This window comes from Apostichopus japonicus, chromosome 3, assembly GCF_037975245.1.
Source record: "Apostichopus japonicus isolate 1M-3 chromosome 3, ASM3797524v1, whole genome shotgun sequence".
Lineage (NCBI taxonomy): Eukaryota > Metazoa > Echinodermata > Holothuroidea > Aspidochirotida > Stichopodidae > Apostichopus > Apostichopus japonicus.
Window position 1 is genome coordinate 5,364,127 of NC_092563.1, and position 21,907 is coordinate 5,386,033.

The 21,907-nt window shown below is 37.9% G+C and overlaps 2 protein-coding genes and 1 long non-coding RNA gene across 6 annotated transcripts in view; 2 read left to right on the plus strand and 1 right to left on the minus strand.

Moving 5' to 3' along the window:
• Window positions 1-8,248, plus strand: part of LOC139961170 (uncharacterized) — a 176,080-nt gene extending 167,832 nt beyond the window's left edge. For all 4 annotated transcript variants that reach the window (XM_071960158.1, XM_071960147.1, XM_071960167.1 and 1 more), the window contains one exon: window positions 131-8,248. In XM_071960158.1, the coding sequence (XP_071816259.1) occupies window positions 131-6,036 (5,906 nt within the window). In that variant the 3' untranslated portion in view covers window positions 6,037-8,248. The remainder of the gene's footprint in view (window positions 1-130) is intronic.
• Window positions 7,381-16,615, minus strand: LOC139961216 (uncharacterized). The gene is made up of 2 exons (XR_011790787.1): window positions 15,463-16,615; window positions 7,381-8,649 (listed from the first exon to the last, which is right to left on the minus strand). It is a non-coding gene; the product is annotated as an uncharacterized lncRNA (long non-coding RNA).
• On the plus strand, window positions 8,648-13,145 carry LOC139961211 (uncharacterized). The gene is made up of 3 exons (XM_071960262.1): window positions 8,648-9,248; window positions 11,654-11,754; window positions 12,624-13,145. Exons 1-3 carry the CDS (start codon window positions 8,971-8,973, stop codon window positions 12,824-12,826), a joined length of 582 nt encoding a protein of 193 aa, XP_071816363.1. The 5' UTR covers window positions 8,648-8,970; the 3' UTR covers window positions 12,827-13,145.
• Window positions 16,616-21,907: the final 5,292 nt, after the last annotated feature.

Genomic DNA, 21,907 nt, shown 5'->3' on the forward strand with positions numbered 1-21,907 from the left:
ACTCAATCAGTCAAGTGATTCCATATTTACCCTTATTTTAAGGGCAAGTAATCACTAAGCCTCCTGACTTTCTAGTTTTCCTTAAAGTATATACAGTTCATGAATAAATATGTTCTCTTTCACAATACAGAATCTACCAAATCTATTGAAGTTCCCAACCAACGACAACGTAAAGGGTATGTACAGTCAGATGGAGAGCTTCGAACATCATTAAGAGAAAGTGAAGTATTGACAACCCCTTCGAGGATAAGTCGACAAATAACACATACGAGAGAAGACTATATGCTAACTGTTCTTCAATTGCTTGGGATTGGCCAGCAAGTAGGTAATAGGTTGACCATATTAGGTAGTATGACGCTTGACCGTATTCATCTGTTTGAAGATACTATATCTCCTGTAAATGTTGTCAAGTGTTTCCTTACTCGCTTAATCTCATACGATTATCGTTCAATACGACTTTTTAAGGAACTGATAGAGCCCAACCTGATCCTTTCAGCAGTCCCATCTCAACATCCAAATAGTAACCCCTCTTCTGTTGGTTCTATTAACACAGTTAGATTGAGTTGCAGAGATATTGTGTATGCCATTCTTATGCATTGCGATCCTTTCCTTAAGCAAGAGGTTTTGTCGAAAATGTCAGCATGTCAGCTGGCTGTTCCTATCATTCTTCCAGACTTAAGTCAAAAAAGCCTTTCATTGCTATTGTGGGGTATCCAGAAGATATCGAAAGCATGGCAGGACCCAGCAAGTTCCGTTGTTAATGAAGTTAATGTTACACAGTATCCCTTTCCGGTTGTAGCAGCAGTGAGATTTGCTCAGCCAGTCTGCTCAAAATCGAACATTTTAAACAAAATTTTGGGTTCTGTTCAAGGAAATGACGAACATCCGTATTTCTGTAGTCAGGAGCAAGACGTTGCCCGTTCCATTTTATCCAAAGGGACAATCGAAGCGGTGTGGTACCTTCCAAGTGGCCGAAAAAGTCGTAAACATACACTGGAAACAGCACTTTGCTTTTTAAATCTCAGGGGAGATGCATTAGATCTCCCCAAGCAGGTCCAATTTCTCTGTCATTATGCAACAGTCATACTATTGTTCGTCAACAAAACAGATGTACAAAATATGCTGGTTCAATTAAACGAAATTTCTCGGAAGAGCAAAGTACTGCTAATTTTGTCATCAAATAGAACATCAGATTCCAGATGTACAGAAGATGAGTATTTGATTGCTTCTATCAAACAAACAGGTGCGAATGTCGTTGACACGTCAACTCTTGCATCAGTCGATGTCAGCGAAAAGATTTGTTATCAAATGAAGGGACTACTCAAAGGAGGGAAGCCAGTCTTGGATAATCTTAACAGCGCAGTATCAATTTGTGAAAAAATTGGCATTGCAGTGGATACCTTACATCCATTGTGTTCAAAAGCAAGGGAGGCAGCCGTGAAAATATTAAAAAACTGCAGAGAAAACCCCAAACAGTACAAACTAAAAGCACTCCCCTTGCAAGTGAATTGGCAAAAATGGTCGCAACTTGACAAAGACCGCAGCTGGAAAGGTGCACAAGGCAACGTAGAAAGGGATCTTGCCAGGTTGCACACAGCCAAAGGTTACGAAAGGCAACAGCAATGCGAGACAGGTATGTCTACAGAAATGCGTTTTCTTTACGACGAAATGTTGCATACATCTGCAGAGTACAGACAATTCTTGATGTTTTGGCTGCAGCACTATCTAAATGAGGTTTCTCTTGCAAGTTTGCGTCCACTTCTAGATGACATGCAGATCACTAGAGATAAGCTACGGGAAACCGCTGCATTAATAACAGACGTGCAAAGACGACTTAACGTTTATTCCCTTCCCGTTCGACAAAAAAGATCTATGGAAGCAGATGTGAAACAATTGAAATCAGAGGAAACTAAATTGCAGACAGATCTTACAGAGAAAACAAAGACATTTGACACATCTTCTCTAGGTTTCGAGCATTTCGTTAGGGAATTCGGACAAATATATGAGTGTTTCCATAACCCTGCACAACGGAATCAACGAAACGCAAGACAGACATTCGATGTAAAAGTACTACCGGAAATTGCTGCTGAAATGTTGCTGAGCGGCTACCCTATGGAGATTTTTGATGGAGACGCGTGCCATGTACCAATTAAGTGGGTAAAGGGAGTTCTGAAAGCGGTTCGAAAGAAGATTGGGGACGCGTCTGTGTATGTTATATCAGTGATTGGCATACAAAGCAGTGGTAAGTCAACGCTTCTCAATAGTATGTTTGGTGTTCGATTTGCTGTGAGTGCAGGTCGATGCACTCGAGGCGTGTTCATGCAGTTGTTACCAATATCTGATACCCTTCGAAAAGAAATCGACTGTGAGTACATAGTCGTCATAGACACAGAGGGTCTGAAAGCGCCAGAAAAAGCAATCACTGAAAGGAAAAGCGAGGACAATGAATTAGCGACGTTCGCATTGTGTCTCTCCGATATGACTCTCATCAACATTGGAGGGCAAACCGTGGGAGAGGAATTGTCCAACATTCTTCAAATATCTGCGCATGCATTCATAAGGATGAAAGAGGTTCATCTGAGTTCATCGTGCTACCTTATTCAGCAATTCGTAGCTGATATTACTGCTCAATATCGCAACCAGAGCAGTACCCAGAGCATACTTCAGAAACTTGATCAAGCAGTCGTAACTGCCGCAGCAGCAGAAGGGAAAGAGGATCAATACAGACAGTTCTCAGACTGTTTTAACATTGTCAACATCGACACCAAAGACGATAACGTGCAGTACATTCCCAGCCTTTGGAGAGGTTCCATGTCGTCTCCCAATCACGACTACAGTGAGACTGTGTTAAAGCTAAAGTCGGCGCTTATGAGAGAAATAAAGAAGAACACTCGATCGTTTACATTATTAGGTTTTGAGAAGAGAGTTAGTAGCGTTTGGAATGCAGTGAAGAAAGAGGATTTTGTATTCAATTTCCGCAACACGGTCGAGATCGACCAATACAACAAGTTTACGCAAATTTTTAAGAGGCAACAACTACGTCTTACTCAGGGAATGTTGAAATGGGAACTTGAAGCAAAGCAACAAATGAGAAATACAACCGCGGAGAACATTGAAGCAAGAAAAGGAGCATTACTCCAAGAACTTGAACAAACGCTAGCTTTGGAAATGGATGAAGTTCGCACTTCTACAGATGAAACACTGCAGAGTAGAGAATTCGAGAGTGTTAGACAACATTCCACTTACTTTTACCGTGACCTAGAACTGGTTGAAAAGAACATCCTCGACACTGTGAAGAAAATGATAAGGGCTGAAACAGATCTTATCAGTAACGTCAAAGCCAAGGAGTACCAGATTCTACCACAGTTGAAAGCAGAATTGAGAAAGCAAGTTCTTCCAGTAGCAGAAAGATTGAAGAATAAGTTTCAGGCAGACTATTCTCACTTGCGTAAAGACGAAATACTTTTGCAAACTGAAAAAGACGTAAAGGCAACGTTTGAAGAAGAGTGGTCGAAGTGTATGAACAATATCGAGTTCGAACATCCAACAAACACCGAAGAACAAATTCGAAGTAGCATTGAATCTGACCTGTGCATGTGTGTCCAAGAATCTTTTAAAAATACGAACCTCAGTAAGGAAATGAAGGAGTTGATAAATTCACAGAAACTTCTGGGACTCTGTGAATTGATACCTAATGTAAAATCTGCAAACGATATTGGATTCGCCTATACACAGATAGGACCATGTAATCCAGAAATTACTAGACAAGCCTCTCACTTATGTATTATCGTAGAAAGAGGATGCCGGCACCAAGATTTCGAGTTTTCTGAAAATTTCTTTGAGAGCATCAGAGATATACTGAAGTGCATCGTCTCAAATTCTTGTCAAGGGTGCAGAAGTATGACTAACTTTCTGGTGACGTTGTCCTGTAAAATTATGCATTCGTCCAACGGTGCAAGGAAATACAACCTGTTGAGGAAGATCATGAAGAGCAGGAAATTATTGGAAACCCTCAAACAAGATAACATATCTACAGAATGGAAAATAAAAAAGCACGTAATAACATGCCTGAAGCGCAAAGAATCAAAAAATTTTATTAGCAGCATCATAAAAAAATTTGCAAGTTGGTTCATCCCAGACATGTTTGGATTTTCGGTAGAAGACAGTGACGAAAAGTTTCAAAACCAGCTGCGAGTAATTCATCATGAGGTCACCAAGGGAAGCGGTAAGAAATGGTTTTCGTTTGAAATAACGAGCGTTTTCTTTAACAGGGTCCATGAATTATTGAGCAAACATCATTTGAAAGACAGTACACGTCGTCATTTCTATAGTGAAGCGTGTAAATTTTACATCGAAGAGGCAATACGTTCAGAAATGGATGCTCTTTCTGGCAGCATATCTTGGACCGAAGTGCAAACACATTTAAAGATTGATTCTGTAAATATCATCGATCAAATGAAGAGGTTTGTTGATGGCTTTAAAGATGTTCTTCCTTCTAATGCAATCGGCATATTAACTGGCCTCTCAGCAGAAAATATTGAAAAGTTTTCTAAAATGGTCACTACAGGAAACACAAGACACATACTGGATATGTGTCTCATGACAGAACTACCCTCGATGGAGAGTGAAAAATACAACATGGTATTCTCTGTTGTTGCACAGACATTCGCAACGTTCCTGGCACGTATTAAAAGTGGTACAACGTTCAGTACTAATCTCCTAAGAGAGACAATATCATATCTCCACTCAGATTTGATGCAACATGGAGAATTGAGCCAACGAGAGCAAAGTGTTTCTATTGCACATGTATGCTCATGGATCTTCCCAATTTGCGTTGCTGTTCAGACCACATTTGAAAAGGAAAACAGCGTGCAATATCAATTAGAGAAAGAAAAAGACAAAGTGTATGGGGAATTTAAGACCTTGTGTGACGGAACGTGTTTAGATCACCTCGCAGCTAAGTCCTTTTGCTTGATCATTAAGGCATCGTTGAAAGATTGTCTAAAAAACAGAATCTGCACTACTCTTTTCGAAAGATTATCTAAAGCAGGAGATGAAATATTTTGTAGCAGACCTCGTTTCTTGAACGCTATACTAGAAGACGTTTGCGAAGAAGAAAATTTTGAAAATTACATTGCATTTCTCAGTCAACACTCATCATTTTTACAAACATGGACATTAAAGTTCATTGCCAAGAAATGCTGTGAAGGAACAGACCAATGTATTCGAATCAAAGATATCGTCTCGCACGAAACCGAAGAAATACTGCGCGAGACAGAAGAATCTCTGGAATCAACTGTGCGTCTTTTGAAAGAAGATTGCCAAAATGAAGTTTCCTTTGAAGTCTGGGTTGAACATTTCACTGAGTATTTCGAAGAGACGTTGAATTCGTCTTTGAACGAAGACGCAATCACTGAAATGAAGATGTACGCATTGTTATCTAATTATGAACTGTTCACAGCAGAATGTAAAAATATTATCCGAAGTTTTCGGAAAACGAGTCTTTTCGAAGATGCTGAACTCCCAAATACTAGATGTGTCACAAGTCTCAAGGAATGGTTTGAATGCCTTCCGAAGAAACTGCACGTTTTACTAGCTCAAGGTGTGCAGGGATGCGGGACACAGTGCCCATTTTGCAAGACTCTTTGCGACGACACCGTAAAAGAACACAAAGTTCATTTTTCTAATTTGCATTTTCCAATCGGTTTGAGAGGATGGCGAATACGCTCTACCAAACGCCTTGTATGTAATACATGCACAGCAAATGTCGCGTCAAACAGGGAGTATTATGACTGTGGCTGCAAAGCTCTTACTTGCGAACATCCATCAAAGCCATACAAAGCGTATAAGAATGATTATCCGGACTGGGATATCAATCCAATCTCAGAATATGAACCAACAATGTACTGGAAGTGGGTTCTGTCGCGGTTTAACGACGAGTTTGCAATGTACCACAATTGCCAGCCGGCTACAATACCATGGGGCACAGTTACGAAGGAAGATGCCTTAAATTGTGTACGTAATGATAATTCGTAAGTACTTTCAACTTAAAAAGCATATGAAGGTGAATTCTGTCTTGTTAAATGGAACAACAATACGCCGATTATGCAAGAAATTCGTCGACGATTACGTTTAAAGTACAACATGTTTTCGAATTATGCTGTTTTAATTCCTGTTTCTTGTAGTTATATCTGTCCATAAGCTAAACCGTTTTTTTTATACTTATCCTTAGCAGTGGTGATGCAATGTCATACAAGACAGCTTTTTGGCTATGGTATCTACAATTGACACATTGAATCAGTAAGTAAAATAGTATTATGCATTATGCATTTTTTCAGGAGTGTTAAATATTTAACCAATAGTGGGTTCCAAAATGGAGTTGGGTGTATATTTAAATGTTGATCTATAGGTCAATACACGTTGCGTTATTAGTTTCTATGTAAATCAGAACATCAGAAATGTTCTAATTTCATATATCAAGCCAAGAACGAGAAGCTCTGTGTGGTTGTTTGGTCCAGTATCAATATTAACCCTCACAACGTTCAGTTTTGCCTTTATTGGATGTGAACTCTAAGCTACAACCTTAGTAACGTTGAGTCCACTTTTTTGTTTGTACGATTTTGCTGCAATTAATGCCCTGCACCCCATCGTATCATCTGCAAGGTGTGTTTATATATATAATTCCTTTTGTTAACTATAATGTACATTTATATTCTGTTAAGAAACAGGCTGACTGGCTGACATGAAAGTCGAAAGCATAAGAAATTAAATTGACAATAAGAAAGAAAACTGACTCAAGGAAATCGCGTATTTGCCTATTATAATCATTCTTAAATATATTATATCGTTATTTGTTCTGCTAGAATATAACTGAAGTAAACGATTTCCATTCATTATCAAGTAAAGACTAAGCTGATGATGGACCACATGGTTGAAATCACAGCAATTGAACAGAAACTACCCGAAAGTTAAGAAATTTGCTAATCCTTTTATAATTTCCTTCGTTCTTCTGTAAACAATTCTTTCTTTAAACACCGTTTCAGCCTTCGTCATTCAAATTTTGAGATGGAAAGTTTGTTTTCCATTTTGCCTACTTTCAATGTTTCTTCTATATCATGGTACCTGAGAACTTGAGCTTTATGGCTATTTCAATGTTTCTTCTATATCATGGTACATGAGAACTTGAGCTTTATGGCTATTTTTGTTACATATCGTTTCCTACCTTGTAAGTAAGTTTGGGGTTATTTTTTTTCTTGTTAATTTCACTTTATTTTGGCGCATAGACATTGTTAGTAACGATGAACGGCGACATAGCAAAGATGAGATAACAAATTTCATTAACATTCAATGCTACCCATGAATTTGTACATTAAAATTAAAAGTTTGGTACTACCAGTTTGGTAAAATACTTTGAGTGTTATCATTTAATGCATCAATATATTTTAACGGTATCAAACTAAGAAAAAAAAATAAACAGAAAAGGTAGAGCGCAGTTATATCTCTCGACTTGACTGTGCTAATGTTTACTTTCTACGTTTTTTCGTTGACAATAAGTTACTCATGGTTAAATGTTCCCTTAAAGAACATGTTGATATAAGCTATACACAGACAAATATATACATTGAAAATATCGCATAACAGTACCGTAATAAATTGTCAAAGAAAGTGCTAAACATATATATCGAATAGCTACTAATTTTTATCATCATATTTGCTAAGTTGAGTTGAAACCGGTAGTGGCGATCCAGAATAGCAACTCCCTGGTGAAGTGATTAGTCAGCCGGTAATTCTCAGTGATCATTTATGTATCAAACGATTGGTATGTTTAAGTTTCTTATTGCCGTTCCAATAACATTTGATGAGATGTATTAAATTTCAACTAATGGATATTTTGTCTTAAGGAATATTCGTACAGTTCTTTTTCTTGCTTTGGTGATAATTCATTTGAATTTCTGTTGTAAGAATTCCTTAAGAATGGATATTTCCAATAATGTTAAATGCCGGTGCACACAAATCTAATCTGTTCTTAAAAATTCAGCTTGTACTTTAACAAGTTCAGTAGTTTTGATATTTTAACACTCTTATCAGCAATCACAATTTCATTTTAATTTCCGAACCATGTTCATCCAATGGAAAATTAAACGCAACGAAAAGCGTTTAGCATCATTTTATGGTAACTACAGAGGTATGAAGTTGACTGGTGAAATCATTAAATATGGAAGAATAATATGAGAATGAAATAATTAAACTTCCGTGCTTTTATTTCATTTCTATCGTTGCTGTTTGTCTTACTTTATTCAACTTTCTTATTGAAATAATACTACATATTTCTTAAAGGATTACGCCACTTTAATTTCAAATTTTTTTTATAACTAGGACTTGTCGTGTACATGCAGGACTTCTTAAAAACCTTTATTTTAAGGAAAGATTAAGGATAACCATATTAATGTTAGGGGCTAAAGAGCATTATGTTTCTTTTTCAAGAAGCCTACAGAAGGTAGTGAAAAGTGAAGTTACACGAAATTGTTCCAGATTTCAAAAAAGGCTTCCATACGATTCTTTTTGAATTCCAAATGGCTACTGTGGAGTTTAAAATCCTTTCAAAATAAGAGCAACAGTCACATTCTAATAATTCTAGATTTGTATTTTCTTTTAAAGGCCATATCGCTCGTAGACTTTTTTTAGAGGGCGCTGGCATTTTCGAGGTTTCAGCGAGGTTTAATGGGACCCCGAAAACTCACGTGACCTCGGTGGCAAATTTAGATCAGTGAATAGCACAGGCAAGCGTATGCGTAACAAGCCCGTACCCATGCACACATAATGTTATAACACAGCATTTCAGATTATTGTACTGTTTACCGCAAAGGATTTTCGTACGCGATAGTTTGTTGTTTGTGTGCCTTTTGAGTAAAGAATACTGTACGATTTTCGTACAAATACATTCGATTAGACTAGAGTATAGTGACAATCATGGAAAAGGGATCAGGGCAAGGAGAATCGGGCGAAAGAAAACGACCTTATCCTGGAACGAGCGTAGGTTCCAGTGGAGGAAAGCCATTGTTGCATGGACCTGACAAAAACAGCAGTGCAAAGGAACAACAGCGACGAAGAGATGCCACGAAGATCTATCTTCTACGTTCCTACGTAAACTGGCAAATGGAGAAAGAGCTCTACAAACATGTCCACGATTTGACTTCTGTTAGCAACGCAGATTTCGCAGAACATTTGCTTCAGGATCACACAAAAAGGTAATGATTTGCTAAGCTAGGCTAAAACTGTATAGGGTAATACTAGTACATAGTAGTACTACAGGGTATTGTCCTAGGTAACTGTCAGTATTGCGAAGTACAGAAAACTGCAAAGTTCGGACACCCCTAAGAAATACACAATTTCACCATGATAACCTACAAGCGAAAGCCAATATCACTAAAAACTAGGAAGCTACAGTTATTTCCTCTCCAAAATGACCCGTGCGCAAGTATGTACGTACATATCTGTCAATAAAATGAAGATAGTTTTTGGGGTATTTTAAGGCTTAGGTGTTCGAACTTTGCAGTGTCTATGCTATTGTATTTGTAACATACATGATTTGATGAGCCTAGGCTTTGTAACTAGGCCTATCATTCATTATTTTTCCAATGGACCTAGCGTATGCTAACCTTATCATACTTATCCTAGCACAAAATAGCAGTAAGTTGTATTACTGAGTCATCATCATCACTGTTTGTGAATGCTTGTCATGAGGATACTGTATAGGCCGTGGCTATTCTTACGACTACTAGTCGTAACAATTATTTATAAACTATTCTTACGACAAAGGCAAATTCAAGTGCAGTAAAGTAAATAAAGCAACTGCGCATGTAGTAGGGGTAACCCTAACCCTAAACATAACCCTAAACCTCAATCCTAACCCTAACCGGAAGTTATTGTTACTCCTCGTCGTAAAATTAGTACTCCTAATCATAAAAATAGCAACTGCCCATGCGTAGTCGGAAATTATTCTTACAACTAGTCGTAAGAATAGCCACTTTGTACTGTATACAGTTAAAAATTAAAATATCCTTCCTAAAGAAGACTGACAGGGACTGGGGGTCTTTAGTTTCACTCCTCATATTTATGCCATGGAAAGATGGGCCTTCTCATCACCAAAAAGTAAACTGTTTTTTTGCCTCAACAAATTGATGGAAATATATTTTCTAACCACTAGGCCTAGGTGATCTGTTCATCCCCACCCCTGCAGGTTCTAAATTGTTATCAGCTGTCCTTGTTTGAGGAATAATTCTTGTGAATGAGCATTTGAAAGAAAAGCCTCACCTATGCCCAGTCATAATTAACTAGGCATATAACATAGGACTAAGGCCTATAGTATTAGTAATAAGTATCTGAATTAAGTGTTCATAGTAACTGTATTCCCTAATTTTGTAATATACACCAGTGAGGAAGGCCTACTGTGCTGTACAAGTACAACCACATGAACATGCAATTTTTCCTATAAAAATAATGCATCTACTGTACATAAATAATTTAGAATCACTACTAACTGATTCACATGTTTTCACACCGCTGCGTATGCAACTAGACCTTATGTTTTTCTAAGGTCAGCCACAGCCAGCATATATGCAATCAAGTTTTAATGGTTCATGTGGGCAACAGGGTGTTATACTGTTATCTACTGACTGTCTGTCCAATATTCCAGCAATCATGTGTACATTTCTGTGTTTGGGATTTTTGAAGGAACCCAACTGCTATGCAAGAAATTAGGTAAATTAGCCTCACAAATTGAGGGACCATATTAGTACATATAGCTATACCTTTATAAACCTTTATATAGCCATGCCTGGAGGTAAGAAAGTACCAGTTTTTTTTGTGTAGGCCTGATGCTCATACTTTATGATGCTGTGCTAAGTTATCATATTTTTTATATATAGTCAGTACTATGCTTGTTTTTGTTCAGCTTCTTGTGAATGATCTGATGTTTAGTGTTCAAAAATTATAATATCTATTAAATTTGGTGGCCGAAACTATCTCTTGTGGAGAGTAATCTAGCGTTAAATTAATGGTAGTCTGAAATCAAGCTATTCATGTAAACAGGAATTTTTCACAATGGTGTCATGGAGTAAGCTAGCATCTCAATTCTTACTCATGAAACCAACTGCTCACATAAACAGGAAGTTTACACAGTAGGTAAATAATGAGTGTACATCAAACTTTGATCAAAAGACTGGACATCTTTTAGCGATATGAAACCAATCAGTTCACTAAGACAGGAAGTTTACATAGTAAATTTTACATTGACATGTGAGCTCAAGTTGTTGGGCAAGCAGTTGGGCAACACAAAATTATCCTTACAATTCTTGAAAGGTACCGCGGTTTATGGATATGTTGAAGAAGAGTATGAAAGAATATCTCATCCTTATCTGGGTTTAAATCAATGTGGGTTAACAATATGTTATTATTGAAATCTGCCTAAGTGTTTGTTTGTTACTTTTCTCTTTCATATTTTTTCTTGGGTAGGTATGATAAAAACATGTATGTTTGTAATGATTTGGTCATTACCAGATTCATTACGCATACAATTAAGCTTGGGGTGTACAGTAAAATTACTATTTCAGTTATATGATTTACAGACAATTTTTTTTGTTTCATTGTATAGGTTTCAAATGCATCTTTTCCGGAAAGATGCTGAAAGTCAAACAGAGGCATTCTCAGCGGCTGTCACCACAGAAAGATCAGTTGACACTCAGAAAGGAGAAGGTAAATTTATATGTTTATCCTTGCATGAATTACAGACTGGAAGAGCAGTGCTAATCTTATCTGATCTGGTGTGATCAGAAAAATAATACAATTTCATTCTCATTAAATTCCAAAAGAAAAGAAAAAGATGGTAGCATATTGCTCATCCACTAAAAAGCAATCATGTGTATGAGAATTTATAAAAGTAAGTGGGCCTGATATTATCAGGATCTTCTTTAGAGGCAAACTGACTAGTAACAGTAAATTAAAGAGACACAATAGAGCCTGGAACAGAGAGGACATGGTGAACACAAAGAAAGAAGTTAATGGTGTATTGAACAAAAGGAGTCAGTGAAAGCAGAGGTATTTAGATAAACTGTGGAGTACAAAGCGAGGATTAAGTAAGGAGAGAGGGCAAATAAACTATAGCAGAATACAGAGATGGAGCAGGATAAAGTTAGTCATGTCCTTCCTGTATATTGAGCCCATTCAGTTGAATGGTGCTAGGGCACTCCGTCCACTCTCTCTATCTCTGCTGTGGTGTACTGTGTCTGAGATGGTTAGTCTACGAAGTTAGTTACCTGTTGGGACATGTCTTTAATGGTATGATTGGGGAGCTGAAAGTGTTCCCCTACTGGAGTCTCCATTTTCATGGTATTGACTTGTGACTAGAACTGCTTCTTGAGGGTGGTCTTGGTTTCACCAACATACTTGTAACTTCAATGTCCTCTAAACTCAATGACACCATTTAAATTGAAATATCAGTTTCCAGTGCTGCATAAGTGTGATAAGTTCTAAACAAAAGGTACTGTATATTTTTAGTCACAGCCATAGAAGCTATAGCAGGATACTTGCAATCTAGTAACTATTGTTTTATGTAATCTCTACAGATACTCCTGATCCAGTTACTTCAACACCTCTCAAGAAGCCATCTGCCAATGTTCTGTCCAATGTCACCAGAAGGATTAGATATGGAGCAGCATGGGAGAGAAACCTCAGACTATACGAATACACATTGCCACATTTACATGATCCTGAACAAAAGAGATCATACATATGGCAGGGGCAAGCACTTTTCCCAGACTTTTGTTGACAGGTTGTGCGACATTCACAAACGTTGGATTAGCAGCTAATGATACATCTGCATCACCAGATTGAGATAAATTGCTTTCGTCCATTTTGTTCGATAGTAGCTATGACTGTAAATCAGGAGCTTGGCCACCCTCTAAGTCAAGGTGGGCAAGGTTGGGGAAATTCAATCAAGGAGTAACAATCAGAGAATGGCCAGCTTTATATTATTGTATATAGGCCTACACGCACAGCGTGTATAAATATCTGTATCGGTTTATTTATACTGGTGTTCATTTCCGTTGCCAGGAGGGGATATGATTTGAACGTGGGGGAGGGTGTGGGGGGGGGGGTGGGGAGGGGGTCCCATTTGAAGTGTCCAAACGATGCTAATCTTTACATCTATCTTCTTGAATCACATGTACCTCTATCGACACGATCAATCAGTCCTGTCTCTCACCTCCTCTCATGCACTGGTGTATTTATTTCCTGGCAAGATAACAGTTAGGCATAGTAAGGGTCAGAGGTCATCACAACTTAAAGAGTTGTGCGAGTCCCTGTGGTCTCTTACATCCTGGTAGCAGTAGAGAGAAGAAGCCTAATAGATCAGAAACCATAACCATCTTCTGTTGTGTCTTATTTTCCAGCATCCTTGAAACATTATATCTTTCCCCTTTGATTTGTTGATGTCATAAAGCTGTATTTATGTTGTGCATTATTTAATTCCAGTATTTAGATTGTATATTCTTCTTGTGTATTTGACAGTATCCCAGTGATCTCCATTTTTCTGCTCTTGGTTTTTTTTTCTCTGTACTTTCATATCATATCTATCTCTACCCATAGCCTCCATCTCCACATTTTCTTTACTTTCTTCCTCCATCCCTTCATCTGTCTTTCACTCTTTCTTTTTTTACCTCTTTCCTCCCCTCTGTTTACCCTGTATGTTTTAGTTTGCCAACTCCCCCCCCCCCCGCATCTCACCCCCAAAAAAAGTTCACAAGGTTGACAAGTCTCCCCGTGCTAGTCCCAAGCTATACACCCTTGTTGTGGTGATCATTCAATATACTTGCGGATCAAATGGAAAGCCCCACCCCTTATTCCCAGTGTAATGAATCGGCAAATGGAAGATTATTCGGAGTTGTTCGTGATGGTTCAATGATCTTATAGTCAGGCATAGGCCTATATGGTTCTCTTTGTCCTTCATTGCCGTCGAAGTTTGAAATGAATTAATCCTGCTAGGAACTTCAGGGCAATGTTTAATTTTCTGTGGCAAGAAAAAAAGCTTCCCCCCAGTCTCTCCTGGTTGACTATATAGAGCCTGTACGCCTATATGGTCACACAATAGTATAGATAAGTATGATCCATGCAGACAGCTAGTATATATTTTTTTAAATTCAATCCAATTTCAGTTAAAGTTTCGAGTTGTAATTCGAGTCAGTCGAGATGAGGTGCCCCATGGTGGAGCTGGGTTACCCACCCCAACCCCGTTGCCGACTTTTTGGCATTTCGTTGGGAGCCGTTCGGAACAAGAAGCAGGAGAGTCAATTCTGGGAGTACGGTACGCTGGAAAGCAATACACTGACGTGATTTAGAAAAAAAAAAGTTTTTTGCTTTGACGGCCGATGCTCAGCGAGACACTTTTCAATGGAAATAATATTAGTTTATTGTTCATGTACTTATTCCCTTTTTGCCAATCCTTTCTAAAGAGGGTGGAGCCGCCCCTTATGGCAACGTATTTTCCTTCCTTTTTCCGTTCAAGTTTCGTTATTTTTTTAATTTGGGTCAAGGGGTGCAAGGACAGGGTTTACGTGCACCGGTTAGGAGGACGGGGTGCAGCTAGGGCAAGTGCTATGTGATCGCCTAAAGGGCCCGTTGCCAGGAGTCCAAAAATAATTAAATATACATATTTATCTATATATGGTATATGACATAAAATGCTTTGTCTTATCCTCCTGATATATAACTAAAATTTATATATAAAATACAATGTAAGCTGTGACTCTGTCTATGTATAATTAATACCTATATTGGCTGAAATACCAATTGTTCACACATGACGGACTTGACTTTACGTTTGATACCCAATTTTGTAATCACTTCAGTCAATTTTTTCACTCATTCGCGTTTGTCTTTTTGTGACACCAGTCAGCGTGAATCAGACATAAAGTTCATAACTATTAGTTTCTTGAGCTGTTTCTTGACTTCGACTGCTCACCATGTAGGCCTAAAAGAGTAAAAGCAGGGAACTGCTAAAGCCTAGAGTAGCAGCTCCCTGGTCAAACTATTACGCCTGATGCAAAGCTCGACCGTAACCTATACTGTACAGCCCATTAGTTGTGAAAAGTTCTGAACGTAAAACAACGCACAGAGTTTTGTATCACACAACACACACGAAAACGCGGCGTAATACCGCATACTACTGACCAGGGAGTTGTTCCATAACAACTCCCTGTACTGCCACAGACAAGAAACTATGCAGGAATTTCGCCAAGGCCACCGTTCAAGTAACCGAACCCGTTTATTGCTTACTAGCCGTAAATACTGGATTGCTGAGAAATTACGAGACAACAGCGACGAACCGGTAGAGGGTAGTATTGATATTATTTTTGAATCGGGTGGTGTGAAGGACAGAATTTACGAGGAAATTACGAGCGATCCCACCTTTAAGGAATATGAACATTTTGTAATTTTACATCGAAAATGAATAAAAGCAACAAGGCTCTATCTTTCAAAGTTTTAATTTGAGGCAAAAGCTTCAGTCTTACGAAATTGTTCAGGATTACAAATAAGGCTTCCAGACGTTTATCTCTGACTTCTAAATAGCTACAGTGGAGTTTAAAATCCTATAAACTGAGAGAAACAGTCAGATCTTATATTTCTAAGAATAACAGCTTGTTTTAAGGCGGAACCTATGTTATGACAATAACTTACCGATCAATGTATTTACAACATCAGTTTACCATTTGATCTAATTTTTTAATACTTAGCTCTTGTTTGATGATAATTAGATATCCATGGATGCATTTACAACATCACTTTACCATAGATTTTTTTCTTTAAGAACTTTGAAAATGTTGTTTATTTACATCGAAAATGAATAAAACCACAAGGCTATAGCCTGACAAAAGTGTTAATTTTAGGCAAAACATTCAGTTTTCAGAAATTGTTACGGATTCTAAATGAGGCTTTCAGACGTTTATACCTGACTTCTAAACTGATACGGTAGAGTGTATAGTCCATCAAAACTGAGAGAAATAGTCAGAAATTAAGTTTTTAAAAAAATGATAATAGCTTGTTTTGAGGAGAAACCTATGTTATGACAATCACTTACCCATATATAAAACATCACTTAAACCTGCACTTCCGAGATGTAAACAGTCAAAGACTTTAGGGTGGAATTGTCCAAGCCGAATATTGATAAATAGTTGAAGTCAAATTTCAAGAGAAAAAATGGGGAAAAGGGGAACTTTTGGAAAACATAACATATTTCGAAATAAATTAGCTGAGTTTGGAGAAAAACGTTTACATATTTGAGAATATAATTGAAATTTCGAGCAAGAAAATAGCCTCTACAACACTAAGATATTTCCGTAGAAAATACTCAAATCCCTGGCCTGTGGTGCTCAAGGAAGTTGGTGGTGTATTGCCACGTTGGACAAAACCCTACTCACCCACACCTGCCACAATTGTAAGAAACTGTACAAAATATACGTATGGTTATTGTTCATTAGTATTTTCGTAAATTATTCGTAGCTATTTAGTGAATGGGTTTTTTCCCCTGGTGAACAATGCAATGGCTTCCAGCATGCAATCACACGTGCAAACAAAAAATACGTTTTATATAAAAAAAAAACAATATCACTTAAAGATGAATTTAAGTTACATATCAGTTATACCAATTAAACCAACCTGGAAACATTTCCGCAACGTATATACTTATTATCTTATCCCTACATGTAATTGACTGAAATGATATATTTAAACTATTAGAACAAAATTGAAACTATTCCATTAAATAAAACAACGGATCTTAGTATCTAAGGGTCTAAATTAATAACCATGAACTTTCACCCCCTCCCATAGAATTGAATAAAATTTAATTTGGATAAATGGGCATTTCCATGTACAGTAAACAAGTAAACAGGTGTACAATTGTTAGTAACATCGCCAAACGCCCTCATAATAAACCACATGTAACAACCATTCTTCAAATCCTCCTATTAGTGATAGGGTCACATACGTGTATTTATCTAAGACCGTCTTCGTAACGTACAGCAATAATAACATTATTTTTGTACGTGCTTTCGTGCCAGTAATACGAATCCCCTTCCCCACCAGATTGTAATATTTGTTAATTTGAATCGAAAAGAATAAAACCACAAGGCCTAAACGGCTTTGCAATCTATTCCTTTTCCAGTTTACTGTTATTCCCATTTGAAAAGATTTGTACAAGTATTTGTTACAATACACAGTGCTCGTACTCATTCTGCGCTATGACATACACGCACGTCAGAATAACATGATATTAACCTACAGAAAGACTTTCCAACCACGAAGCATCACAAAATATTACTTTTCTTTCAGATTTGCGAATTACAACTTAATGAATAGTATGTAACATTACGTCATATAAGCCATATGCACTCTTCACTGTTTTGGAGAGAAAACAATATTACCAATCATATTTGAAGAAAGAATTTCCTTTCTTTGAGCGGGAAGTAAAAGAGATGGCGCTAGTTAAGTTATAGTTTCGTATATATATTATTTAATATATTAAATATTTAGATGGCAGTTGAAAGCTTCCGTAGGTACATTTTGTAGGAGAATAGGGACTCATTGGGCCACTGGACATGGGCTGCGCATATGCCGGTCGCAGACAGTGTTTCGGCCCACCGACGCCACCTAGAACGCTTCTTGTCGACCTCTGACCAATCGACCCCCATCCTATCCTCCCGGGTTCGTTTACGACAACAAGGGAGACATGGCGCAGGATCCTATAGGCCACAAAAAGCACCATACCTACACCCGGAGGTATTATCGCCTCCAGCCTGTCTCGAACCCTAGCCACGGTTTACTCGATTAGCAGTGCACCGTCTTTCGCTTACACCGTCGCGCTAACCAACACATCAACTTGAAAAATAACTTCAAACTAATAGTAATACTCAGTTAAGAAAAGTTAAAATAGAATTTTGTCACGTTCGTCTATTTTTAGTGGGTTTCGAACTAACTCTAGATTTCAGCTTCTTATCCATCTGCTCAACTCAATGAGCTAACGGACGACACTGTAACATTATCAAATTTTAATTTATTTCGGACCGATGGGGTAAAACTCTTACTCGTTGCAGTGAAAGCAGAAAGCAATGCGTCTCTTTTGAGTTCGTTCTAAGTGATCAGATAATGCGAGACTTTTGACAGATCAGATGAACAATAATGCTTACTCTCTGCTGTCATTATTGATTAATTCAAGACAAATTTCAACGAAAGATGCTCCATGTATAATGGAGTAATTCTCAAATGAAATGTTGTTTTTTCATAATACATTATTCGTCTCTGCATAAATTTATCTGTTATCATGATAGAATAACAGAAGTCATCCTTTCTTAGGTATACAGTGTATCATTGGACGCTAAAGCTCGAAATTTGGCGATATTGAACGACAGTATATCCATTTACCTGTAATGATTCATTTTACTTCATACATTAACTCACCCATTATGTTGACTGGTGTAGCTGTATATCTCGCCAACTGAATTGATCTATTGAAATTACTCATGTCTGAAATATATGTGCATGTTCGTCTCCCAACATAAATAGAAGGGAAATGGCTTGGATATCTAAAATAAAATGTAGTTACGTGGGTATCGGACTGCCAATTAAGTAGCCACGGTGATGGACAACAGTGGACGATACTCCGATCAGTTGGTGAGCCAATGACAAAGAGGTCCTCTTTGGGAATTCACAATAAATATTAGAAAGTAATGGATATTTAAGGATGAATAAATCCATCTCGAAAATCCTCGATCAGTATGAAGTATATGGACGTACAAATCCAGTAGTCTATCTCCACGACGACATATCGAAACGGAAGAACTGCTGTTAATGAAGAGGATGAAGAGATAACATGTTCCCGGAAGGGGGGGGGGGTGAATTTGACCTCAGTTCATTTCCTGGTCGTAGTGACCTATGACCTCCTGTGTGTTCGTTGGCGTCCAAGTTGTCGACAATCTCGTGACGTCATTTGTGATGTCCCATAACGTTTCGGCGCATAATAACATAAACTGAAGAGTAAGTACAATATAATAACTAGCTGTACAGCAACGGTTGGTATAACACCACAATAATGGAGCCACTGGTTTACCACAAGATAGTGTGGTTTGGCATGAGGAGTGGAGGGGTTGAAGAGGAAGACAGATTAGTGAAAGTAAAACGAACGAAACCAAATTTCATCACGGATTACTTTGTACCTCAAACGGATAAATACCATATACGACGCAGATGCAAGGACTACAACATTTAAAGATACTTTTCTAAGTTATGGTGATAAAATGAAGCTACAACAGTGCATCCGTTTGAAATTAATTTAATCCAGTTATTAATAAATTAATTAGGAAATCCTGCAAAGTATATATAAGAGTTAAATTGCTGTTCTAAGAATGTTAGATATTCGATTGAATGTCCCATTCAATGATGTAACATTCCAAGGGGCCTTAGACAGTAGTCCTACGTGACGTTACTGGCCTATTCGCCTTTGGTTTTTGCTGAGCCCGACAGCAGAATAAAGAAAGTGCACATCTGGCGGATATCTATAGATCGATGTCCATTTGGTTTACTGACTGAATCTTTAATATCAATACTATGCTTAGGTAGATGGGTTTAAACTTGTCACTGCCCCCCCCCCTGTGTCCTGGGCCTAGTGAGGCCGCACTGGTCTAGTTATGCCACTGATAATTATGAGCATTGCCCATATACCAACATAACCAGCCTATCAGATATGTTCAAAACTGTTGGTGACAAACCGGAAATTTAATAATAAGAATTCAATATTTACTAAAAATGGGCACGAATCCAGACTGTTGTTAAATTTGAAAATTTAGAAACATCGATGAAACAGTTGTCCCTGCGAATGAAGTAATCGTAACAAACGTACGACTGTTCAGCAAACAAAACATGTTGACATACGACTATAGTTTTGATAATATATGAAGACCTGTTCTGGCATTACCTTTATTATCTCGTTTTTGTATCATGGGGGGCGGGGAGGGGATAAAGTGATCAATAAATGTAGTGTCACCACTGCGCCAGAGTGGATATTGTCGTTATTCCATAGTTACACACTCAAATAAGGGTCGGATTAAGCATATTACCTGGCACGTGCAGGGCCCTACATTTGGCCGTTTTGAACAAACTGATCATAATTCTACAGTTACTAACGACGGGTGGCACACAGATTAAAACTCAGCTTCCCGAACAAAAAGCACCCTACCAAAGCTGCGGTCCACAGTGGAGTCCGGGCCGTAAACGAGCTAGGCGCACCTACTATTTCTGCTTAGCCCGTTTTCGGATCATTCTCTTATAAGATAAGAATTCTTATCAGTTTAGGCACCCCTCCTTCCCCCCCCCCCTCCCCAGGTCGCGCTCCCTTCGACACACCATAAACGGGCCAGTATAGCCTACACTTTGGGGCACCACTCTTAGAACAAACAATATGTCAAACAGTGACCACTCTCAGAACAAACAATATCAAACAGTGACATATAGATCATAACGTCACATGATGGAAGCGCATGCGCCATACGGTTCATCACCAGATTTTCGTATTAGATGCAATAACCACTGTATAAACTGGTAGAAGTAGATCAACAGAAAGGTTTTAAAATATCTTAACGTGTGCTCTGATTCGTCACAGCAGGTACTGTGAACTGTTATCAGTGCTCTCATAGGGTCACACAAGTATCACAATAAAGTAATTTAAAAAAATAACTCTGAGAAAAAAAAATAATGTTCAACTCAAAGGACCTCCCTTAAACCTTTGAATTTTCTTCAGAAGCTACAACATCCGACCCTCAGCGGTACGATGGAAAACATATATGATATTATTCATTATGGCCTCACTGAAAATTCCGTATACTCTTTTCCTTCAATTTGGCACGTTGATACAGTTTATGCAACTAAACCCAACCCTGCATTAATACTATTAAAAGTGAACATTCGTAGCTACGACAACACACAGGATAAAGCTATTGATGCCAGCATCTGCATATTTGCACAGTTATATGGTAATATCGTTTGGCTACTTAACAACTTAGCAATGTCGTATCATTGACAAAACAAAATATAAACTCAGACGCCAACATCTGCATACTTGCATATTTACTTTGAAAGATTTCTTTTCTTTAACAACTTAGAAACTTAAGTATATTTTCCAAAAATAAATTGCATATTTGAAAGAGTGGGCCAAAAAGTAAACTAAGGGGACATCACTTATGGAATTCATGGGATATTTGAGTGAACGTAGGGACTAACCTCATGGTTCCATTGATTGATTTTTTTTTGCGTAGGGATGGGGATGTAACCTAACAAAAACAAACCTTCTGAGGTCAAATGTCATGCACATAGTAGAAAAAGATGTTTTTCATCAGTTGACTCGAAGGTTGTTTAAGGTATGAGAGGGGTACGACTTGTTTCTCATGATCATGTAGTTCGTTGAAAAAAATAACAACACTCCATCAAATATGCAAAAGTGACCTACTTTCATCCCCATAAAGCTTGTTGGTGGGGCTAGAAGAACAGTTCATATAGGCTATACTTTTATAGATAACACATCTGGAACTATTATCTACACGAGTGTCTATTGTTTTTTCATCACTGAGGTCACTTCGGGCATGCATCCAAAGAGCCATAGCTGTTTAATTTTATTTTTTACAAGCGTCTTTTTCAATAGCCCCCCACCTATACCCCCCCCCCCATTTGAATGAAAAAATGTATATAAAGGTAATATATAATGAATGTATCTATTACCCCGGTAATGTTTAGGTAGGTGACGTCTCTTTTAATAGTTTTGTTTCAGTGAACATATCTAAAGTGAAAGCGCTCTTGCCCTGTATAG